The sequence below is a fragment of the Triturus cristatus genome, chromosome 5_2 (assembly GCF_964204655.1).
Source record: "Triturus cristatus chromosome 5_2, aTriCri1.1, whole genome shotgun sequence".
Lineage (NCBI taxonomy): Eukaryota > Metazoa > Chordata > Amphibia > Caudata > Salamandridae > Triturus > Triturus cristatus.
Window position 1 is genome coordinate 933,075,794 of NC_140588.1, and position 21,456 is coordinate 933,097,249.

The window sequence follows — 21,456 nt, forward strand, 5'->3', positions numbered from 1 at the left end:
TTCGCCAATTCGCAACTCTTAGCGCACTGAAATTAAGTTTATTAATAACTGACCACATATTAGGAGAGATTTCTAACTCTTCATGATTCATCCATTTTTTAATTGATTTCTGTCCAAGATCCAGACCCCTAACTAAGGCTAAACGCTTTTTCCATCCCCCAGGTTTTCTGCCGGGTACATCCTCTAAAAGTTAATTAACTAGCTGATGTTGTTCGCCAATTTGGGATACATCTAGTTCAGCAAGGAATTTGTGGAAGATGTTATATGACCCTAAAAGAATAAAATCATTAACAATCAAATGCGACCTTTCAGTCAGAGTCAACCATCTTCCATTCCTCAGAAAATCTGAGACCTTACGAAATCCAGCCGAGGCCCACTTTAATGTGAGTTCTGAGGAATGTGTGATCCCTGCTAAGGGTAAAATGCCAGATAGTAAAGTTGCTGAGTTAATTACAGGGATGGAATATCTTTTATAGAGAGCATGTCGTTTTTTAAGAAGCCATTGAAGACACTTATAACTAACCAGTTTAGGGGATTTGAAGATTGACAAAGGGGAGTGGATCTAACTTTCCTTACACATTAGCATCATAAAACCATTAATAAAAAGCTTTGATTGTGGTTGCGGTTTGAATCTAGATAAATATTGTGCAAAATAGGCATAGTAATAATCCCTGAGATTCGGAAGAGCTAAGCCTCCCTGTTCCGATTCTTCATATAAAGTGCTAAGTGCAATACGTGATGATTTTTTTGCCCAGAGAAAGGCTGTAAACATCGACTCTACTTGGGTGAAAAAGAAGCCTGATAAAATACAGGGAATGGTCGAAAACAAAAAATTCAACAAAGGAAGGACAGACATTTTAATCAAGGCCACCCAGCCCAGGATGGATAAAGGAATAGAATTCCAACGTAAAAACAAGGCCTGAGTTTTTCGAAGGAGCGGTGCAACATTCAGGTAATATAGATCGCTGACCCTTTCGGAAAAATATACCCCCAGATATCTCTTAGGTTTGGTGTTGACGCAAGAAAGAATATCGGGGTGCAGATCCAAATCTGCTCCACCACATTGTAAAATTTCAGTTTTCCTTTTATTAATACGATACCCACCTAAAACCTCAAAATCCTCAAAGACCTGAAAAACTTTGGCCTGAACCTCTATCTCAGGTTTGATAATAAGCATGATATCGTCGGCGTATAATTTCAATTTCGCCATAGATGGAATTGGGGGACGAATATCAGCACAATTCCTTATTGCTATCGCCAACGGTTCAATAAAAAAAGTAAATAAGACCGGCGATAAAGGGCACCCCTGCCTTGTACCTCGTTTAACTTTAAGCTGCCCGGCCACTGAAGTATTAATAATTACATTGGCTTCAGCGTTAAGATATAAATTATGATCAGGGCCGTGATCTTTGAGGGAAATACCAAAATGACCTAAAATCATAAACAAAGTCTCCCACACGACAAGGTCAAAAGCCTTCTCGGCATCTAATAGAAGGCCTAATGCGGGTATCCTCTGAGTGTCGAAATAATCCAACGCCCCAGTTAAATAATGTGTATTAGTGGCTAACTGCCTAACAGCAATAAAACCATTCTGGTCCGAATGGATCAATTGCGCAGCGTGTTGATTAAACTGAATTGATAACAATTTAGCGACAATCTTGTAGTCTGAATTTAGCAACGTTATCGGGCGTTAAGAGTTCGAGACATTTGAGAAATGTAGTGAACAGAATTAGCTCCACGCCAACAATAAATGTATTAACTAGTCATGTTCAAACAGAGATGGCCATAAAAACAGTGGATTGAATAAAAGCATTTGTAATGTTCTAAATATTCCTCTTAACACTGTTGTAAGTATCCTTATTAGAAACAAAATTATATTGTGATGTAAACGTAAAGGTGAACCATTAATGGTACTTTCATTATGATGTCCTCTTGACATGCTTATAGGGTTGCAAGGTAATGCCATAATTACTTACCAGTAACTCCATTACTCTGATTTATTTCTTGCTCAATACATTAATTCACATAGACTCACCAGTCCCCTTTCCGTTTCTACTGTGAAAAACATAGGCAAACCCTCTCCTACCATAAAGGAACTGTTTTCCTGCTACCTCTTCCTGAAATAACAGTCTATTTTCTAACAGTGCACCTGGCCCACTGATTACCTTCCCAATGAAAGGTAGGTTAGGACGATAATAATTGACTATAATGAGAGTCATTTATAAAGTGAGTCATGTCAATGTTTTATGGGTAATTAACAGCCCCAATGCATAGAAATGGTCACAGGAATCAACACATCCATGCTAAAGTGCTCCATTTCTTGAACTGTTTCTCTTAAACGTTTTTACTTAACAATGACAGTAAGAACCTTTGAACTTAAATTATCGTAATCTGAATTTGCAAACTGAATTCGATAGTGCTCGACAAATGTTGAAGGTGATGCCCATGTGGCTGCCCCACAGATTTTCAAAATGTAAACTCCCTAAACCTCTCTCCAAGATGCAAACATGCCTCAAGTAGACCTACCCTGAATCTTACCAGGACGGGTAACACCCTCCTCACCGTAGGCCCATGCAACAGTAGATCTAACCCTCCTACTGAACAACTGAATAGAGTGCTTCAAAACATTTGTGAAAGAGACAAAATTAACAAAAAGATTTTCCACTCCCCTCAAACAATAAACCCTCTGCATGTGCTCTTCTGAAGTCTTAGGGGTGAAGGGATTGTTAGTTCAACGAGGAGTCCGAGGCCAACTCAGTTAATATTACCTCTTGAGTCTCATCTCACAAAATGTAGAGTAGATTTTAGGCTTAAAATTTGGACCCATTCTTAGTTTAAATCTTGCTGGAAAATACCTTAGATAATGTGATCTATAAAAAAGAGATCTTAACTCTCCTAATCACCTGGCTGAGGTGATGGCCACCAAGAATAAAACCTTCACAAATGAAAACTACAAATTGGTTAACACCAAACGTTCAAAAGGAGAAGTCTTCAAACGTTCAAGAACCAGAATCAAATCCCAATCTGAAACTCCCTAACCCACAAATGGTCTGCTATAGAGAAGCTTCTTAAAGGTCTAGACACATTGGCCTGCAAAGAGCCTATACTGCCCCTTGGCTCTGCAAGTGCTCATATGGAAGTCACTCAAGCTTCAGGGTAGCTAGGGAAAGGCCTATGTCAAAACTATCCTGAAGAAACTACAGGACCTCAACCCCTCACATTTTTGGGAATACACAACTTTTTAAAAGACTCCCAATGGTTAATATAAGAGCCAAAGTAGACACCCTCCTGGAAATTTGCATAGCTATTGATACTTTTCTTGAAAGTTTTTTGTATTGTATACCTAGTTGGGCAACTTAAATCAGTACAACTATCAATCTGAGCTTGGACACGGACATTAAAATTTTAAGCTGATTCACACAGGAAGAAGGAGACAATGGAAGCACCCATTCCTGATCCATCCCCATCTGACGAAGATGAAGGAACCAAGGTGAGTGGAGCCAGAAGGGAACAACCATTATCAATCATTGATCTTCATTTATACCCTAAAAGTGAGAGGAAAGGGGGAAGGCATATAGAAGTCTTGGGAGCCAGGGAGAAGACATTGCATCCATCGACCTGGGTTTACCTCCCTGAACCTGGAGAAGTAAATTGGGCACAATGCATTATCTTTGGTTGCATGTCTGCTACAGCAACACCCCATTGCCTGCAATTCTTGGTGAGTCATAAAGGATTGAGACAAATCTCTTTTAAGGAAGGAAAAACCCTACTGAGTTTATCTGGCACAACATTCTTTTTAATAATTATTGTATACGGCTGCGAAAAAACTAGATTCTTTTCTGCCAACTCGATGATCAAATCTGATCTTTCTTCAAGTTCTTATGAGTGAGTACCTCCCTGCCTGTTAAAATAGGCTTTTATAGTTATGTTGTCTGTTCTTATCAGTGCTGCATTACCAATAATCTGTGCTTAAAAGGCCAAGAAAGCTTGCTTCACAGCTTCCAATTCTCTCTAATTTGAGGGGTGATTGCTCATCTGTAGAGGCCATCTTCCTTGGACCTCCTGAGTGTCTGAAGTAGCTCTACATCCGTACCCACTTGCCTCTGTGATTGATTTGAGCTGGGCTGGAAAAGGTTCAAAGATATCTGACTCCTAGATGTGACAGATTGAGCAACCAGTTCAGTTCCCCACTTATGTGCTGTGACATTGGGATAAGAGCATTCAAGGAAATGGCATACAAAGGCCAATAAATGAAATCCTGCCCAGGAAATAATAAACACTGTTGTAGTCAGATCTCCCACCACCTCCAACCAATCCCTAGTGTTTGATATCTCTTAAACTTGCAATAGGCACCCGCTTCCGTACATTCCATTTCCTTGGTTGCGGCAGGACCACCATCCCTACATCTATTTGGAACCATGCTCCAGTGAATTACGTGTTCTGAGATGGAATCATGCTTGATTTTTTCCAATTTATTCAAAAATCATGATTCTGAAAAAGACTAATCACCATCTGAAGGTGATCCACCCTATGCTCATTTGTGGTGCGATGAATCATACAAGTATGGGTGTACTTGAAAACCCTGGTTGTGCATAAGAGGTATCAAGCGAGCCACAACTTTTGTAAACACCCTGAGGGCTGTCTTCAGACCAAACAGAAGAGTAACAAATTGGAAGTGGCAGGATGGAAAAGCGCAGGAACCTTTGGTGGTTCTGATGAATTGGGATGTGGAGATAGGCCTCCTGCAATTCCAGCCTTACGATAAACTTTCCCTGTGCCCCCAAAATAATTATCCATCATGAAATGAATCATAAAGATCCATTATGTGGCAAACTACAGATCTAATACTGTTGATTTCTCCACCAGGAACAGGGTAGAGTAAACTCCTGACTCTTGTTACTTTTGTGGGACTGTAAAAATTGCCTTCTTTCTAAGATGATCTTGTTTTCCGTCCCAAAGTGCTGCTATATTTTCTTCGCTTTTGGAAACAAGTGCAGGGATATCCACATTATTTTGAGGTTCTGAGTAAATGTTTATACTGTAACCTTTCTTGACGATATTAACCTCCCAACAATCTGTCACATCCTGACTCCAGACCTTCCAAAAGTCTTGGATATGACCCCCACTGGGGGAGCCTCCTCTGCAGTCCTTTGATTGTCAGGATCACTGATATGTCTGGTTAGAAGGAGGCGTGGTATAGATTAGCTTCTTATACTCTCTTTTGGGCTGGAATCTTCTCCTTCTTGACTGCCCATAAGCCTTCTTTGAAGAAGATACATTGGACTTCTCTTTCTAAAAAAAAGCATGCTTATGATTCTTAAATGCCTTTGTGACTCTTGACTCAAGCTGTTCTCCCAAAAGTTTTACTTCTGAGAATGGAATCTTGAGCAACACTACTTTTTCAGAATTCTCTCCCTTTGAATCTCTTACCCAAATCTACCTCCCAACCAGAATGGACCCACCAGCTTCATATCTGAAGCCCTGAGACCATCAAACATCTGAAAAAAATCTGACTTACGGTTCCATGTTGGCATGCATGTCAGAACAGTTGCCTCCTTCCTGCATAGCTGCATTGAAGCCACTGGCCTATATGCTGCATATATCCCTGTGCATAAAGTCAAATTAAGAGCCACATAAGTCTTTTTCAAGGCATATTCCATCTTTTTGTCCACTGCATCTGAGGAAGTACAATCTTCTCTCCATGCCACTGGAATCAAGCTATCCTGGCTGAAGAGGGGTGAAACCCCGAAACCGGTCCTAGGATGCTTGTTTCCAGTCCAGGGAGGACCTGGCTTGGCAGTTCGGGCTGGACTGTTCCCATGAGGCACAGGGTCAAGACTGATTTGCATATGGCTTGGTTCAAACTGGAACGGCATGGTGAGCATAAAAACGATGGATTTAGGCCCAGATCTCTGTAATGGGGTGAATGTATGACATTGTTCTACATTCTGTCCATCAACTGTTGTTTTTGCAGATATCCACAGTTGGCGCGTTATGCCTTTTGGCGCTATTTTTCTCAAATCTTTTCAAATTCATAACTCTGGTGCTACTGATTCAATTGTTATCATTTTGGTCTTGTTTTATTTATTAAATTAAGCTTTATTTATCTAACCTGGTGTAGGATCTTTTTTGTGTGGTGGTTTCACTGTTGCCTCTAAATTAAGCCTGACTGCTCTGTGCCGAGCTACCAGGGGGCTGAGCACAGGCGAATTTTGAGTTTGCTTGTGACTTATCCTGACAAGGATTATGGTTGCCGCTTGACCAAGGCTTACAACCCAGTCAACCAGTAAGCCTATTTCTTACACCCATTCCTGCTTTATGAAGGCACATTTTAGGTGTCATTTTACTAATGTATTAATGTGACTTTCCCACATGCCAAAGGACTTTTCTTTGTCATGTCTCTCTGCGATAGATTTAAATTGCTTCAAGCCTAAGAACCATGGTGTTCTCTTGAGCCCTACACTTTAATAATACATGCTAGTGGTGTATATACAACATATGTCATTTAAACTTTCAAACCACTGGTGCAGTTCCAGCACCAAATTTCAGTGAACTTAATTAAATGTGAAATAACTTAATTGGGTGCAGCCAACAAAATGTTAAGGGGAAAAGGCACATAGGCTGTGTCAAGAGTTAGCAAAGTCACAGAATGCAGAGTTCTTATTCTGGCAAAATCAAACAGGAGCAATAGGGAGACTACAACAAAAGTATGTTCTTTCTTACAGTTATGTTTATGGTCATGTGATTTGCAATTATCCTGCCATTATATCTAACTCATTCCGGGTTGCTTTAATACAGATTAACATTTTGAGGTTCCTCAGAGTATGTAAGGAAGTGGGGAAGCAAAGTCTGTAGCAGCACCTGCAGTGGAGCAAGCCTGCACCACCACGTGGGACCCCTTGTGGCCTAAAGTCTTTAGATGTCCATGAAGTGGCCAGCTTAAGTTAGGCTCTAGGAGGATAGCACCTACATTTCAGGGGGGAGTCCTCGTCATTTTCTATTTTGTCACCAGCTTTCTGTTTTCTTCAAATAGTAAAACATGTAGCTAGAACTTAGTTATATTTGGCCAGCAGCGAAATTTGTTAATTGGAAAATGTTTTAAAAGACACTGAATTTTTTATTTTTCTTGAGTAGACATGGCCTAGGTAATCATGCCTGCTGATGGTACAACAGTTAAGGACATAACCCAAATACCCAGGGTTTCAACATCTATTTCCGGTTGGTTTTAAGGTGTGTAAATAAAATCACGAGTCCAGAAAATGTGAGGCTTTTATTGTACCTGAGATGGGTTAGTTACTACAGCTACTGGTGTGAAAGCTGTCAAAGAACTGTAAACCACTTTTTTCAGCATGAAGGAACTCACTGCCTACACCTATCTATCTATCTATCTATCTATCTATCTATCTATCTATCTATCTATCTATCTATCTATCTATCTATCTATCTATCTATCTATCTATCTATCTATCTATCTATCTATCTATCTATCTATCTATCTATCTATCTATCTATCTATCTATCTATCTATCTATCTATCTATCTATCTATCTATCTATCCATCCATCCATCCATCCATCCATCCATCCATCCATCCATCCATCCATCCATCCATCCATCCATCCATCCATCCATCCATCCATCCATCCATCCATCCATCCATCCATCCATCCATCCATCCATCTATCTATCTATCTATCTATCTCCTTGCTAACAAGCTAATTTCCTTGACTAGTAAAGTCACATTCATGTAATGTTTAAGTTGTAACACCCTGACATAAGAAAACCCTCTCTTGCAAGAGATCCTTTAGAGGCATTACCTATAAACTATCTCAGTGGTGCTGCCCTTGTGATCCACTGAATATCTACTAGCAAGCCTTGGACCCTACATTCTCAAAGAATCGCTAATGTACATCACTCTCAGCTTGAATTCATGAAACTCGTCATTCATGCTCCAAGGAACAGTGAGACCGCGTATTCTTAATTGAGCTTTAGCAAAATAAATAAAGATTAATTTATTATATAACTGTGCAAACTAAGGTTTCTAATGAAGGAGACTCAACTAGTAATCCATGGAATGCCTTTTGAATGTGGGACTGCCATTTAGCCCGAAGATCTATGCCGCTGGTTTGGAGAAGTGAACCTCAATCAGGATGAGGCCAGATGTCGGTTTCTGTTGTTGCCCTGTTTTTCCGATTAGAGTGAAGGGAAAAGCTGGAAATAGCTGCTAAGCAATTGTTTGCCGCTTTACTAAAGCAATGGTTTAAGTTACTCACATAGGATTGAGTGCTTTGTGGTGTCCTGAGGCGGAATGCCGGGACTGTCTGAATTGCATGTACTTGTGGAACTGTTTGCTTGATCTTTCACCCACACTACATCGTTTTTAAAAAATTGTAATTGCGCCGATTTTTAATTAGTTTTCACTTGTGGTGTAACTCACATTTGATTCCCAACTAGTAAGGGATCCCCGTTACCCTCCCGCTGCAAACGCCGACCCAGTAGCAGAGTCATTCACTACCTGGGGACCGCGTTTTAGGATCCGCCATCTTGGGTGAGGGAAACAGCAAACGAGCAGACTAGTGCTCGGAACATCCCGCACTCGCAGCTACAAAAGGAAGTAGGAATTCACAAGCACAGACTGATTGAGTGCTTTGTGGTGTCCTGAGGCGGAATGCCGGGACTGTCTGAATTGCATGTACTTGTGGAACTGTTTGCTTGATCTTTCACCCACACTACATCGTTTTTAAAAAATTGTAATTGCGCCGATTTTTAATTAGTTTTCACTTGTGGTGTAACTCACATTTGATTCCCAACTAGTAAGGGATCCCCGTTACCCTCCCGCTGCAAACGCCGACCCAGTAGCAGAGTCATTCACTACCTGGGGACCGCGTTTTAGGATCCGCCATCTTGGGTGAGGGAAACAGCAAACGAGCAGACTAGTGCTCGGAACATCCCGCACTCGCAGCTACAAAAGGAAGTAGGAATTCACAAGCACAGACTGATTGAGTGCTTTGTGGTGTCCTGAGGCGGAATGCCGGGACTGTCTGAATTGCATGTACTTGTGGAACTGTTTGCTTGATCTTTCACCCACACTACATCGTTTTTAAAAAATTGTAATTGCGCCGATTTTTAATTAGTTTTCACTTGTGGTGTAACTCACATTTGATTCCCAACTAGTAAGGGATCCCCGTTACCCTCCAGCTGCAAACGCCGACCCAGTAGCAGAGTCATTCACTACCTGGGGACCGCGTTTTAGGATCCGCCATCTTGGGTGAGGGAAACAGCAAACGAGCAGACTAGTGCTCGGAACATCCCGCACTCGCAGCTACAAAATGGGACCACCCTTCAAGGAGCGCAGCGGATGGGCGCAGCGGGCGCGCCTAAGGCGCGCCGAAGATAAGCCAAAGGTAGGCCCGTCTGTGCCCGTCCGTGCACAGACCGGGCATAGGGCTGGAAACGCTGTCAGCACTAAACCCTTCATTACCTACAGCAGTCAGGAGTTAATGGCTATCGGTAGATCTGCCACGACCTGCTGCTGTAAACTTGACATGGCGACACTAAAAGGCACAATAAAGTGTGGTCAATGCCATATAGTGTTCAACCCGAAGCAGATTGCTGCTTATGCAAATAATGCTGTTCTAAAAGGGGCACTGATCAATGCTAGATCTCTATCTAAACACGCACTCGACATATATGATACCATTGTAGAAGAAAATCTTGACTGCCTGTTTGTCACAGAGACGTGGCTAAAATCATGGTCTACTCCAGACATAGTGCAAGCACTCCCCCTGGGATATCAGATCCAAAGAATGGACAGGGAGGAGACTCGGGGGGGTGGAATAGCAATAATATATAGAGATTCCTACAACTGCACCACAACGAAACTTCAAGAGCTTAAGGACGCGGAAGGGATGTGCTTTTTACTTAAACTCACAGACTCTTTTACCTTTGCTGGTGCCCTAATCTATCGCCCCCCAGGTCCCTGTAAAAGCTTTCTAGAAAGCATAGGAGAAGCACTGAGCCCCCTGGCTACGCGCTTCTCTAATTTCACTGTACTAGGAGATATCAATATCCATCTTGATTCACCTATGGATTCCTCAGCAATCACCTTTAGGGATACCATGGACGTATTGGGCCTGACTACATGCGTCACACAGCCCACTCATGAGGCGGGGCACACGATTGACTGCATATCAACTAACCTGCAAGACATTCAAATCAAATCCCATAAAATCCTAACCTGGACAGATCATACATTAATACCATTTGTACTACCATTTAAAATACTTAGAAATAATAAACTCGCAGGGAAAACTGTACACAGCAGTCAATTAGAATGGAAAGACGCCATGAAACATCCAAAACTGCTTAACATAGCAAAAGAACACGAACCTTCATGGTCAGGACAGCCTGAAGATGATAATAACAACTTCAGGAAATGGATGTCAGTCTTGAAAGCAACAGCAGCCCCGACCAGCCGTAAACCTAGACCTACGGCTCAAAAACAATCAGCACCATGGTTTAACCCCATGTTAAAAATAAAACAAGGAGAGGTTCGTAGAGCCGAACGCAGATGGAGAACTAACTACTGCATTGAAGACAGGAATAACTACAAATCCACCAGAAGCGCATATCATGCTCTGATTAAACAAGCCAAAACCAACTTTTACACCTCGGAAGTAGAAAATGCCAGAAACAAACAAAAAACTATTTTTAAAATTGTCAATAGTTTTAATAAACCTAAAATATTAGAACAAGAAATACCGCCTTCAGAACAATTATGCAATACCATCGCAGACTACTTTGAAAACAAGGTATTAGCACTCACCAAGGATTTCATCACCGCTGAAGTTAGGGTTAATGAGGAAAACGTGGAAAGGGACAGACTGGAAACTTTCCTGCCCATTAGCCTGGACGAGACCCATAAGGCTATCTTAGCGGCCAAGTCAGGTTCCCCGTTTGACCCATGTCCTCCCGCACTGCTACATATGATGGTGGAGGTAGCTAACCCTGTGATTAACAGCATTGTGAACTCCTCTTTGACCACAGCAACAGTCCCAGCTGAATGGAAGCTAGCGGCAGTCAAACCATTGCAAAAAAAGCCACTCCCTGATCCTACCACCTTATCCAACTTAAGACCAATTTCCCTTCTCCCTATGCTGTGTAAAATCACTGAAGCCTGTGTAAATAAACAGATTACCAAATTCCTGGAAGGAAATGAAGCCTGGCATCCCAATCAATCGGGTTTCAGGGCTCAACACTCCACGGAAACTGCCCTCCTGCTCACCTCAGATACCATCCGCATGGCCCTGGACCAGGGTAAGAAGGCTGTCCTGATTTTATTGGATCTGTCGGCGGCCTTCGACACTGTGTCACACGCCATTCTGATTAACAGACTTGAAACCTCTGGCATTTCCGGCACAGTGTTGGAATGGATCAAAAACTTCCTGAGTGACAGGAGACAAGTAGTTACTCTCGGAGAATTTCGCTCCAAGGAAAAACTGATAAAGATGGGCGTTCCACAGGGCTCAAGCCTCAGCCCAACGCTGTTTAATGTCTACACCGCCCCTTTAATTAAACTAATATCGTCATTTGGAATTGATGTAGTCGCCTATGCTGACGATACTCAATTGATATTGGTTCTGGACAAAGACACACAGGAATGGGAAGAAAAACTTAAAAACTGCCTCACGGCAACCTTTGATTGGATGAAAGTCAATCATCTAAAATGCAACACAGGCAAGACAGAAATCGTGCCAATGGGCCCAAATAACAACTTCACGCCCAAAACCTGGTGGCCAGAAAAGGCAGAAATCCCACCGAACACAACCCAATCGGCACGAAACCTAGGGATTACATTTGACAGCAATCTCTCGTTCAAGCAGCAAGCCTTGAAAGTGGCAGGTAACTGCTTTGCCATTATTAAAGGACTCAGGAAGTTTTTCGACCTCCTTCTTCTTGAGGCTAGGAAGACGGTAACAGTTGCTTTGGTGACGTCGCGGATAGACTATTGTAATAGCCTATATGCAGGTACTACAAAAACCACCACACATAAACTTCAAATGGTGCAGAATGCCGCAGCTAGGTTAGTCCTTAAATGGCCGAAGAAATCTTCTGCATCATCTGCACTAAATACTCTACATTGGCTCCCAATTAACAAGAGAGTCCTCTTCAAAATACTGATTATCACCTTTAGAGCCACCCATGCTCTGGGACCAAAATACCTACAGCAGAGATTCGCCAGATACCATCCCTCTCGCAATCTCCGTTCATCTGGCTCTAATCTCCTGTCAGTACCTAGGTTCAAGCTCAGCACAAGAGGTGGCAAATCCCTTCCAGTACTTGGGGCAAAAGCATGGAACACTCTTCCCCCCGACCTTCGTGCCCTAGACAAGGAAAAAGATTTCAGAAAGGGACTGAAAACCTGGATTTTCAAGCTACAGGACTCCCGCGTTAGAGCACTAGTGTAACAGTTGGGTGAGTTCCATCCACTCCCTACCTGTTTCCTTCATCACTAAATCAGTATCTGGCGCCTTGATGCTCCCTGGAGTGACTGCAGCGCGGTACAAATGCTATTTTACATTACATTACATTACATTACATTACATAGGTCCGTACATTTTTTGAAAAACCATTAGAAAGGACTTGTTCACTACTATAATCCCTTTCGAAATCCAGAACAGACAGTGTAAAGGTTGGCCCAGAGGACAAAGAGCATTGCTCTACAATGGGACCTGCAAATTGAGGGAGCTTCTAGCCAATATTCCATATCTGTCTCAGTCCTTTTAATATGGGATTCTATTTGTCTGTTATTGAGAAATGCTGCACATATTCCATGGGTGACCACACTGTGCAGTTCTGTACATGGTTTGTGATAGCTACCCAGTCTGAAATGTCCATGTCAGGGGTGAAATTGTATGTCAACTGCAATAAAAGCAGGGGCGTAGCGTCATGGGGGAGGGGTCTTTGGGGTGTTACACCCCCCTACTAAATGTATTTTCTGGTAAATAGCTAGGGGCAGGTTGAATGGCCAATTGCCCTTGACCTCTAATAACCTTTTACAGATATATATCCAATCTGGCTGAGGTAGCTGTTTGTCCTTCATGTCCTCCAAAACTACAAGCCTCTTGCCAGTTGAACCCAGTGCAGTTCCAAAGCATTTCATCACATTTTGCAGACCCTTTCCCTAGAATCGATGAGATGGAGAATCTGAAGTTAACCCCTTCTTGAGAGGTCTTCATGTCAGAATGATTGCCTAGTGATCTTCAATGCACCTAGCCCAGACAACACCTCCTCAATCCACTGGCTACTGTGTGTATTTTCTTTGAATATCTAGAAAGTGTTGATCATAGGTAGGTTTCAATAGGTATGACAATTTACAAATACAAATGTACACCCCTCCTTAATCCAGGTTAGCTTGATCAGGCACTAAAGTTCACACAATATCTAAACTGAAATATGCAACTCAAATCTGATCACAAAAGCAGCCTTTCAAGCCAAAATACACGTAGAATGAAAGTTTGATGAACACCAGCATCTCCATTCAAGGAAGTTAAATTGAGAACTGATTTTCATTTCTTCACATAAGATATGGCTGCTGCATCATGGTCTACAGACGTCAGCGGATGTCCATAGCAGCAGGGCATTCACTTAGCACTGTGAGGAAACAATCCTGTTCCAACTGACACAGAAGCAGCGGGCAGGGTGACCTGACTTTCATTGTTGCCTCATAGTGAGCTCATTACTAGCCATCTCCAGTGTCACACTCAGGCCCTGATGTGTTCCGTCATAGAGTAGTCGGGGCAGGACAGTGAAACAAAGGCAGATGGTTTTAGCAAAGCAGGGGCGGCTGTGCCAGCAGCTGAGACAAAAACTAAACAACAGTAGGGATGAACACTCTGAAGACTGAATTACAACCCTACACCTGGTATGATTATTCATTTCTAAAGGTTCTCTCCTTCATTTTTCCGAGGACATAGTCGTGTAACCTTCACCGACACCCAGAATTATGTTTTATCCGCAAGAGGCAACACTGCCCTGTAAAGCATGTTTTTGGGGCAAACTTGGAAAATCAGTCTTGATGTCTTTAAATATGCTCACCTTAAAACTTAAAGTTTTATCCATGTTTACCCCTTGTTGTTTTTCTGACAGAGGGATACCTCAATTCTACCTTCTGTTCGAACCGAGATGCCTTTTTAGGCCTGGCCTTTGAGTCAGCTTCAACTGTCTCACCAGACCATTAAAAAAAAAGCATATATTATATACGTACAAAATGTATACATAAAATGGTATTCCAGCTTCAACCATCGGTCTGTTAAATTATCATTCACATTTTGCTACCGCACACCACAGCATACAGCACAGGGCAGCGGGCCAGCCCATTTTAACTATTGGCTCACATCATTCTGAATGACTGCATAAAGCCTGTTCACATTGCTCACATGTTCCTAAAAATAGGCCTTTTCTCTTCATTGACAAAGCTCATTGAAAATGTGCTTACTTCCTTTTATTTATTTTGTATATAGGAACTTTAAATACTGGCTATTTATTTTGCCTGCACCTCAGGTGCAGCCAATTAAAGATTGATTTAGTATCCATCTTCTTTTAATGTTATAAAGAGTTTAAGTGACATTGTAACATTGAGGCTGTCTATGAGAAGTAATATTGTAGCTGCCTGAGATTTGAGTGATTGGTTAAATATTGATGTATTTCTGTCTCCATCATAAACAACAACTCAACTCAGAGAACAGCTGAAAGGCTTGTTATTTAAAGGTATCACTAGTAAAATAGATATACCAGTGAATTTTCTTTATATGTAAAGTTTGTTATTGCAAGCATAGAGTTGTTCTATAGGTGGCAACACATGTATTTGTATTTTTACTTTTGTGCCACAAGCCTGCAATAAAAAATAAAATAAATAACCCTTTCACCAGTTAGTTGAGATGACAACTATTGGCTTTGCCAATTGTTTATTTGTGTCTTCAAGCACAACGTGAAGCATTGCTATTGCTGCCAATGCTCAAGTGTTGCGAGCTCTCTCTTTCTCTGTTTTTAGGTCTCGTGACGTAAGCAGCGCATGCGCTGCACTCATCTTACGAGGCTTCTTGGAATCAATACGATTCCAGAAGTCGTCTCGCGGCTCCGCCTCCAATTTTCATTGGTGCGCGTCGTTTTGCTTCATCCTGCATGCAAAATGCAGGCTCACCATTAAAAAGTAGGCTTCTTAGTCCCTCCTTGTTGCCGCCTTGTCTCCTTTTAGCCCCTCCAACCAGGATTGGATCTCGCACTCGCGGCGTCACACACTCGCCTTAATTAGCTGGAACGCACTATGTTTTCTACACAACGCCTCCAGCTTGTTGGTGAAGGGAAGTTAAACCGATCATCCCGAGTAATGTGATCCATGTCCCGAAACACCAGAAGTGGCTGCTGACCCGAGGGCATTCTTTCTCTTACTTATTAATTATACGAAATTGGCAGGTGAGTTCTATAAGTTCCTGGGACAATAATGAATTTGTTTATAAAATACACCACGTTAACTTTACATAGGAGCAGAGCTGAGCGCCATGCTCTGCACGGCGCACTGTAACTCCTCCCCTTTTGCTGCTCTACGTAGTCCTGCAGCTCATCAGGTTTTTTCCAAACGTTCCCCTCAAGGCACCGCAGCCCGTTCTCAGGATCAAGCGATGCGCTTTCCGAATATGTGTGCATAAATGGACTTGGGTGGACTCCGAGCCCCCCTCCAGCGCCAGAACAGTCTGCCAGAGATAAAAAAATATATACACACAAGCACTTTTCGGCTCAGCAATCGGCAGTTTCATTAATGCCTCCCTCGGACAAAGAGACAGAAATGAACTCGGCAGAAAATAACAGCGAGCTCTGAAGCCATGCTTCAACCCTGTAGTGAGAGAAGAGAGCGGGCCGGGGCCCCACCGCCCATCACCAGGCTGTTTTTGCCTCTCGGCCTCTGCGTCGAGGAGCTTCAGTCATTCCCCCCCAGCAGTCACCGGGTGCAGGGCCTAGCGCCGACGAAGGCCTCTCTGGGTGCTGTGGGGCAGGTGTCGAGGCGCTTCGGTGGAGGCGCGCCTTGAAGCTGCTCAGAGGGATGCTTCTGAGAAGGGGTTCAGGTGCTGCTGGGCAGGGGGTTGTATAACATGCATTGTTAGGAACGTCCCTCAAAGCGCTTCTCTGGTCTTCTCGCTTCTCTAGACTTCTCGGCGCTGGACTCCGCCTGACTGAAACCTGCCGATCTGTCACCAGAGGAGTCACCTCAACATGTTTGCCCCTGGGCTCCTGTTGGTCGCCAGCTATCTTCCTGTGGTGGCTAGTTGCATCCCTCGGACCCACGGAGACCAGGTACCGTCCTCCCTGTTTATCTTTGGTGCTGTGTGGGGTCCAGTCCTGCATGATCCCTCGACCCTTCTCCCACAAGCCCCAGTCTTGGCTCACGTGCTCCTGGCCAGGGCCTCCTGTCACGTTTAGCTCTTTCTGTTTCTATTGATTCGGGTTATGTTTGATTCCTTCTGACAGTTTTGCTCTCCTTTGTTCTCGACCCTGGGGGGGCGTTAAAGGGTCTGAGACCCGAGCTGCGTGACTGACCCTGTCATGTGCCTCGGGGACTGTGGTCCGGGGCAAGCAGCCCCTCGTACCTGCCCCATCAAGGTCAGGACCTCCCACATGTGCTGTGTACTAACAGGCCTCAAAGGCACTCATCCACACGCGCAGTGCTTAGCCGCCCCCCCTGCAGCTTCCAGGCACTAGGAGGATAGGTCCCTTCACCCCGCAGCTCTTGCAGTGTCTCCCCGACCCACCATCTAAGCACTCGGTGCCGAATCACTTGCTTTAGAATCGGGTAACAGGTCACCTGTGTAATCCCGGCACCTTCATTTGGCCAGACTTCTGTGATCTTGGGCAAGTTACTTTCCAAGGCGGCTTCTTCGCTCCTCGAAATGGTTTGTAACATGTGGGGATTTAAGCCCAGTATATTTGAGCCTCCGCTGCAGTCCCTGAGTGAACCACGGACTGATCGCTCGTGGTGCTGCGATCTCTCCCCCTCCCTCCTTCCTGCCATTCATATAGACCTGTGAGACGATCCCCTCTAGGGTGTGTGGGTACAAACCACATCCACACAGATACACACACCCCTCACCCCTCTGTACTCCCCATCGGTGGGACACAGGATTTCTCGTCACTCTTTTTGAGTGGTCAGGAGATGGGGTTTGGGGGTTAGAAGGGGGCTAAAAGCTTTTGTTTCATTACAGTCCATAACAACGGCATCCCTGTGCACTCACCAACCTCTCTAATCCCTGCCGCAGACCTCCAGGTACCAACCCCTGCCGCAGACCACCAGCCAACCCCTCAGCCCCTGCCACCGACCAGCCACCAACCTCAGTGGCAATGGCTGGGCGAGCTTCCCTGGCACCTCTCATCACCTGGGATCAGAGCCACAGTTAAAGGATACTACTGAGGCCTGCAGGGGCAGAGTAGGGCTTCCTAGCTTGCCCAACAGAGGGAGGCTACGGGCCAATCAGAGGCAGATCCCCGCCTCATCATCCCCAGCTTTCCAGGCATCAAGAGTGGCGGGGTCAGGTCAGTGCAGCGCAAAAACATAAATCGCTTTATACTAGCAGTTTACAAACCGTGCAAAAAAAAGAAACCCCAAACAGCTGATGCTGCGGGTTGAAACTGCACAGTATTGGATTGCTGTATATTTAGCGCCTTCTGTCCCCGTCGACGCATCAAGGGGCTTCTGCGGAGTAGCTCTCTACTCTGGCACCTGGTGTTGGTGGTTAATTCACTGGTTATCGGTTTTAGTCTTGAGATCTCCATGTGTGCTGGCCAAGCTGAGGGAGGTGATGTGGCCTAACGGCCAGAGCTGCTGGCCTTGGCGCTGGGGAACCAGATTTGAGTCTCGGCGTTGGCTCAGCACCCTGTGATTCTGGGCAAATCACTTAATGTCCCCGCGCATACCAAAAATGAATGTGTCCTTGTGTAACGTAACTGATGCTTGTGTAGAGCGCTCTGATACCTTTGGGTCGAGTTCGCGCTATATAATGTGCAAAAAAAAGGCGTTAAAAATGCAATAGGTCTTGCCTTTCATTAAGTTAAAGCCAGTTGCTTTGCTAAACAATACCATTAGCAAAGCAAATGTGTTTAACTTAATCAAAGGCGAGACCGATTGCATTTTCAAATCTGGGTTTCTATTTGCTGATTTTTTTTACTATAGACTATCCAGCTTGAGTTTGTCCCTTTCATTGCCAAACCTTGTTTAATGCATTCTTCCACGAGCTCGCTCTCTGTAAACAGGCCTTTAAATAGGTTCTTATCTTGTCATATTTGCTGTGCATTCAAAGACCGAGGGAAAATGTCAAGCTCTCACTTCAGAGGGAGCTTGGTGTATATTTTTCTTTCTCTGACTTCAAAATGAGAACATTTATGTGACAATTCAGTTGAGTATCCATGTAAGAGGAGAGGGTGTTGCATTATTTTTTCTAGCACACAACAAAAAAACAAGCATTGAAAATGCAATAGGTCTCGCCTTTGATTAAGTTAAAGCCATTTGCTTTGCTAATGGTGTTGTATAGCAAAGCAAATGGCTTTAACTTAATCAAAGGCGAGACCTATTGCATTTTCAATGCTTCTTCTCCCTCTCTTTGTCTCTCTCGTCCTGAGGTTTTGTCACATTCTGTTTCCTTTGACACACAGGCTGGTTTTACATTTCCAGCTCTTCCCTAATGTATATTATTCTTTCATGTTCAAACTCCCAAAAGTAAATTATTTCTATATTTGATTCATTATCTCGCCCATCGGTATTCGTCTTTCCGTGACTTTGTGTGCCGTCATTGCATGTCAGTGGCTACACAAAATACCTAAATAATGTGCTGTTAATGTGATTTTTTCCTTATCTTTAGATCTTGCTATTATGCAGCTTGTTCTTTGTAATGCTGCTTTGTGAAGAGGTGTATGGTAAGTTTCTGAAAGTTTGAAATACACAAGTAAATACATCACAGCATTAAAGGTAGTGTAGTCCAGGAGCAGCCAAAGATACTCGACACAGTGACAATTATTAAAACTACAATATCAAAATGTATGTTGTATCAACAGCTCTAAAACTACTTACACACAATATATTTGAGTCCACAGATAGTACAACTTCAATTGAATACTTTTCATTACATTATCTCAATTCAGTACAATGCAAGTCACAATTAAAGCATATCTACAATTATTGTTCTTTTTCAAAATCAAGTATTGAATGAACACAGAGGTAAATGTACAAGACCTTTGTTTGCTACACGTTCTTACTTTCATGCCAAATGAGTGGATACTGGTGGAACAATTGTCTAAGCCTTACTTAGAGATGCGCCAATAATGTCAAATCTGCTGTTTTCTGGTGGATGCTGAACATCATCAGTAGAATTCCCGCCCGCAAAATTAACAAAAGAAATATGGTGGTAGCAATTCCATTGGCGGTAATGTTAGTGTACATTGGATTTACCACATCTCTCCGGAAGGGTCAGATTTCATATAATTGCACATCTCTCAGACAGGCTATCATTTTTATTTCTGGCTTGCTATTTCATGACAAAATTATACGAAAGCTAATACAGCAAGAGAAATAAAGAAGTGCATAGAGGAAGGACTAGTACAAAAACACAAGAGTGCAATACGGGAGGATGAAGTGAGGGGAAGAAAGAGTAGTCTTACCGATAACATAGGTGAGCAGCAGTGCCAAGGTGACAGTAATGGCAGTGGCACTCAAGGCAGTGCACTTCCAGTTGCAGCACCTGTACGGTTTGCTAAAAGTGAAGGCAGGTCTGGAGAAGGTGCTTCTAGGAAGAGGCCTAGGAGGTGGAGAGTAAACAGTGTTGGAGGTTAGAGGGTAGTTCTGACTGGCAGGACTGAAGATTGGTGAGGTACCAGATCCTTGTTTAAACAGAAAATGCCTATGAAAAGAAGACAAGAGAACCACAGTGTAAATGCCACTTCAACTGGTCTAGAAACACAAGTTAAGACAACATTGGCTCCTTATTCAGAGTTCAGCACAGTCATTATTCTGAGACATGTTAATGTGCAGGACATCTGTGATTACATGATAGAGCCTTGGTAATGGTGTGCTAAGCTTGCCAGCATTCTCTGTGGCAGCCTGATGCTAATTTATCATTGTAACTCGGAGCTGAGCAATACACAGTTCCTGTTCCTTCTCCCTGAAGAGCTTAGTCCCATAATGTGAAATACATCATATGCCATCGTCTATACCATAGTGGAAGTGTTATCATTATTGGAAAACTTAATCTATTTTAGAACATTGGAATGATGGAGCTCTATTGAAGACAATGGAGTGCTCTGGGCTTCAAATGCCTGGTAGAGGCCCTGTTCATCAACATTCCAATGTTTAACAAAGGCCTCATGGACCCCAATGGGATTTCTACCCACTCGGGCTCCGTGAGGCCTTTGTTTTACAATTTAGAACATTCTGCTCTCTAGGGGTGGAATGTTCTAATAGTCCTAGAGCTAGCAGGCTCTACCGGCCATGAAAGGCCCGCTCCTTGTTAAAGGCCCTCGCCTTCATCTTGGGTCTTTAACGCAGGGGCGGCCCTTTATTGGCCGGTTGAGCCCGCTCTAAGGCTGTAGAAGACAACACGACCATGACAAATTAAAATTGAGAAAGACAGAAAAGAAACATTGCAATGTTGGCTGAGTGAGTCTAGATCAGACGTCATAACTATGTTCTGTTCCATTGTCTTAAGAATAAAATGCAAAGGCTGACCTCTTCAAAGTTCTCTCATGTTGCAAAGCTCTTCATTGCAGGAGTGAAAAGGAGCCACTTACGGCAACAGTGAATGGAAGTTTTATCAATAAAATAGCCAGGATGCACAACACAAGCAAATGTTTTTGATTCCTGTACTCTTTTGCTGTGCTCCATCTACATTGTTATTCATTATCCTCTTTGATACTGTCTGACAATATTTTATTCATGAATTCTGCTTACCTTTGTTATCACTTTTGGTCAATTACATAGAAGTATCACATATAGTTACCTATATATACTATATAGATGTATAAATATATAACATTATGATATAATATATTATGATATATAAATATATAATTGCATCTACTTATATGTTGAAATTGAGTGGAATAAGGGCACAAAATTATACGCTCAGCTGGAAGATTCCTATGTTCATGGGAGATGCAAGATGGGAGCACTAGGCTTCAAATTTCTCTGCCCTTTCCCATCATTTGTGTATAAAAGGGATCTAATCAACACATGTAACCTCCAGATTGGGCCCCTTTTCTGCAGTGCTCAAAGAATAAATGAGATCATTCGTGTCCATGGGATGTTACCACTACATGACAGACAGTATAGAGAGCCAACGCCTGAAAAGAGCCAGCGCCTACAGAGGGTTTGCCGAAAGACCCAATCTGTATCTCTGAGTATGTGTGTTGTGTGGCGAG

At 43.1% G+C, this 21,456-nt stretch overlaps 1 protein-coding gene across 3 annotated transcripts in view; it reads right to left on the bottom strand.

The window, feature by feature from the left end:
* TENM1 (teneurin transmembrane protein 1) overlaps nucleotides 1-21,456 on the bottom strand; it is a 1,737,496-nt gene that overhangs the window by 903,415 nt on the left and 812,625 nt on the right. For 2 of the 3 annotated variants that reach the window (XM_085608139.1, XM_085608138.1), the window contains one exon: nucleotides 19,702-19,940. In XM_085608139.1, coding sequence (XP_085464265.1) covers nucleotides 19,702-19,940 — 239 coding nt within the window. The remainder of the gene's footprint in view (nucleotides 1-19,701; nucleotides 19,941-21,456) is intronic. The other variant, XM_085608140.1, reaches the window with a different exon arrangement.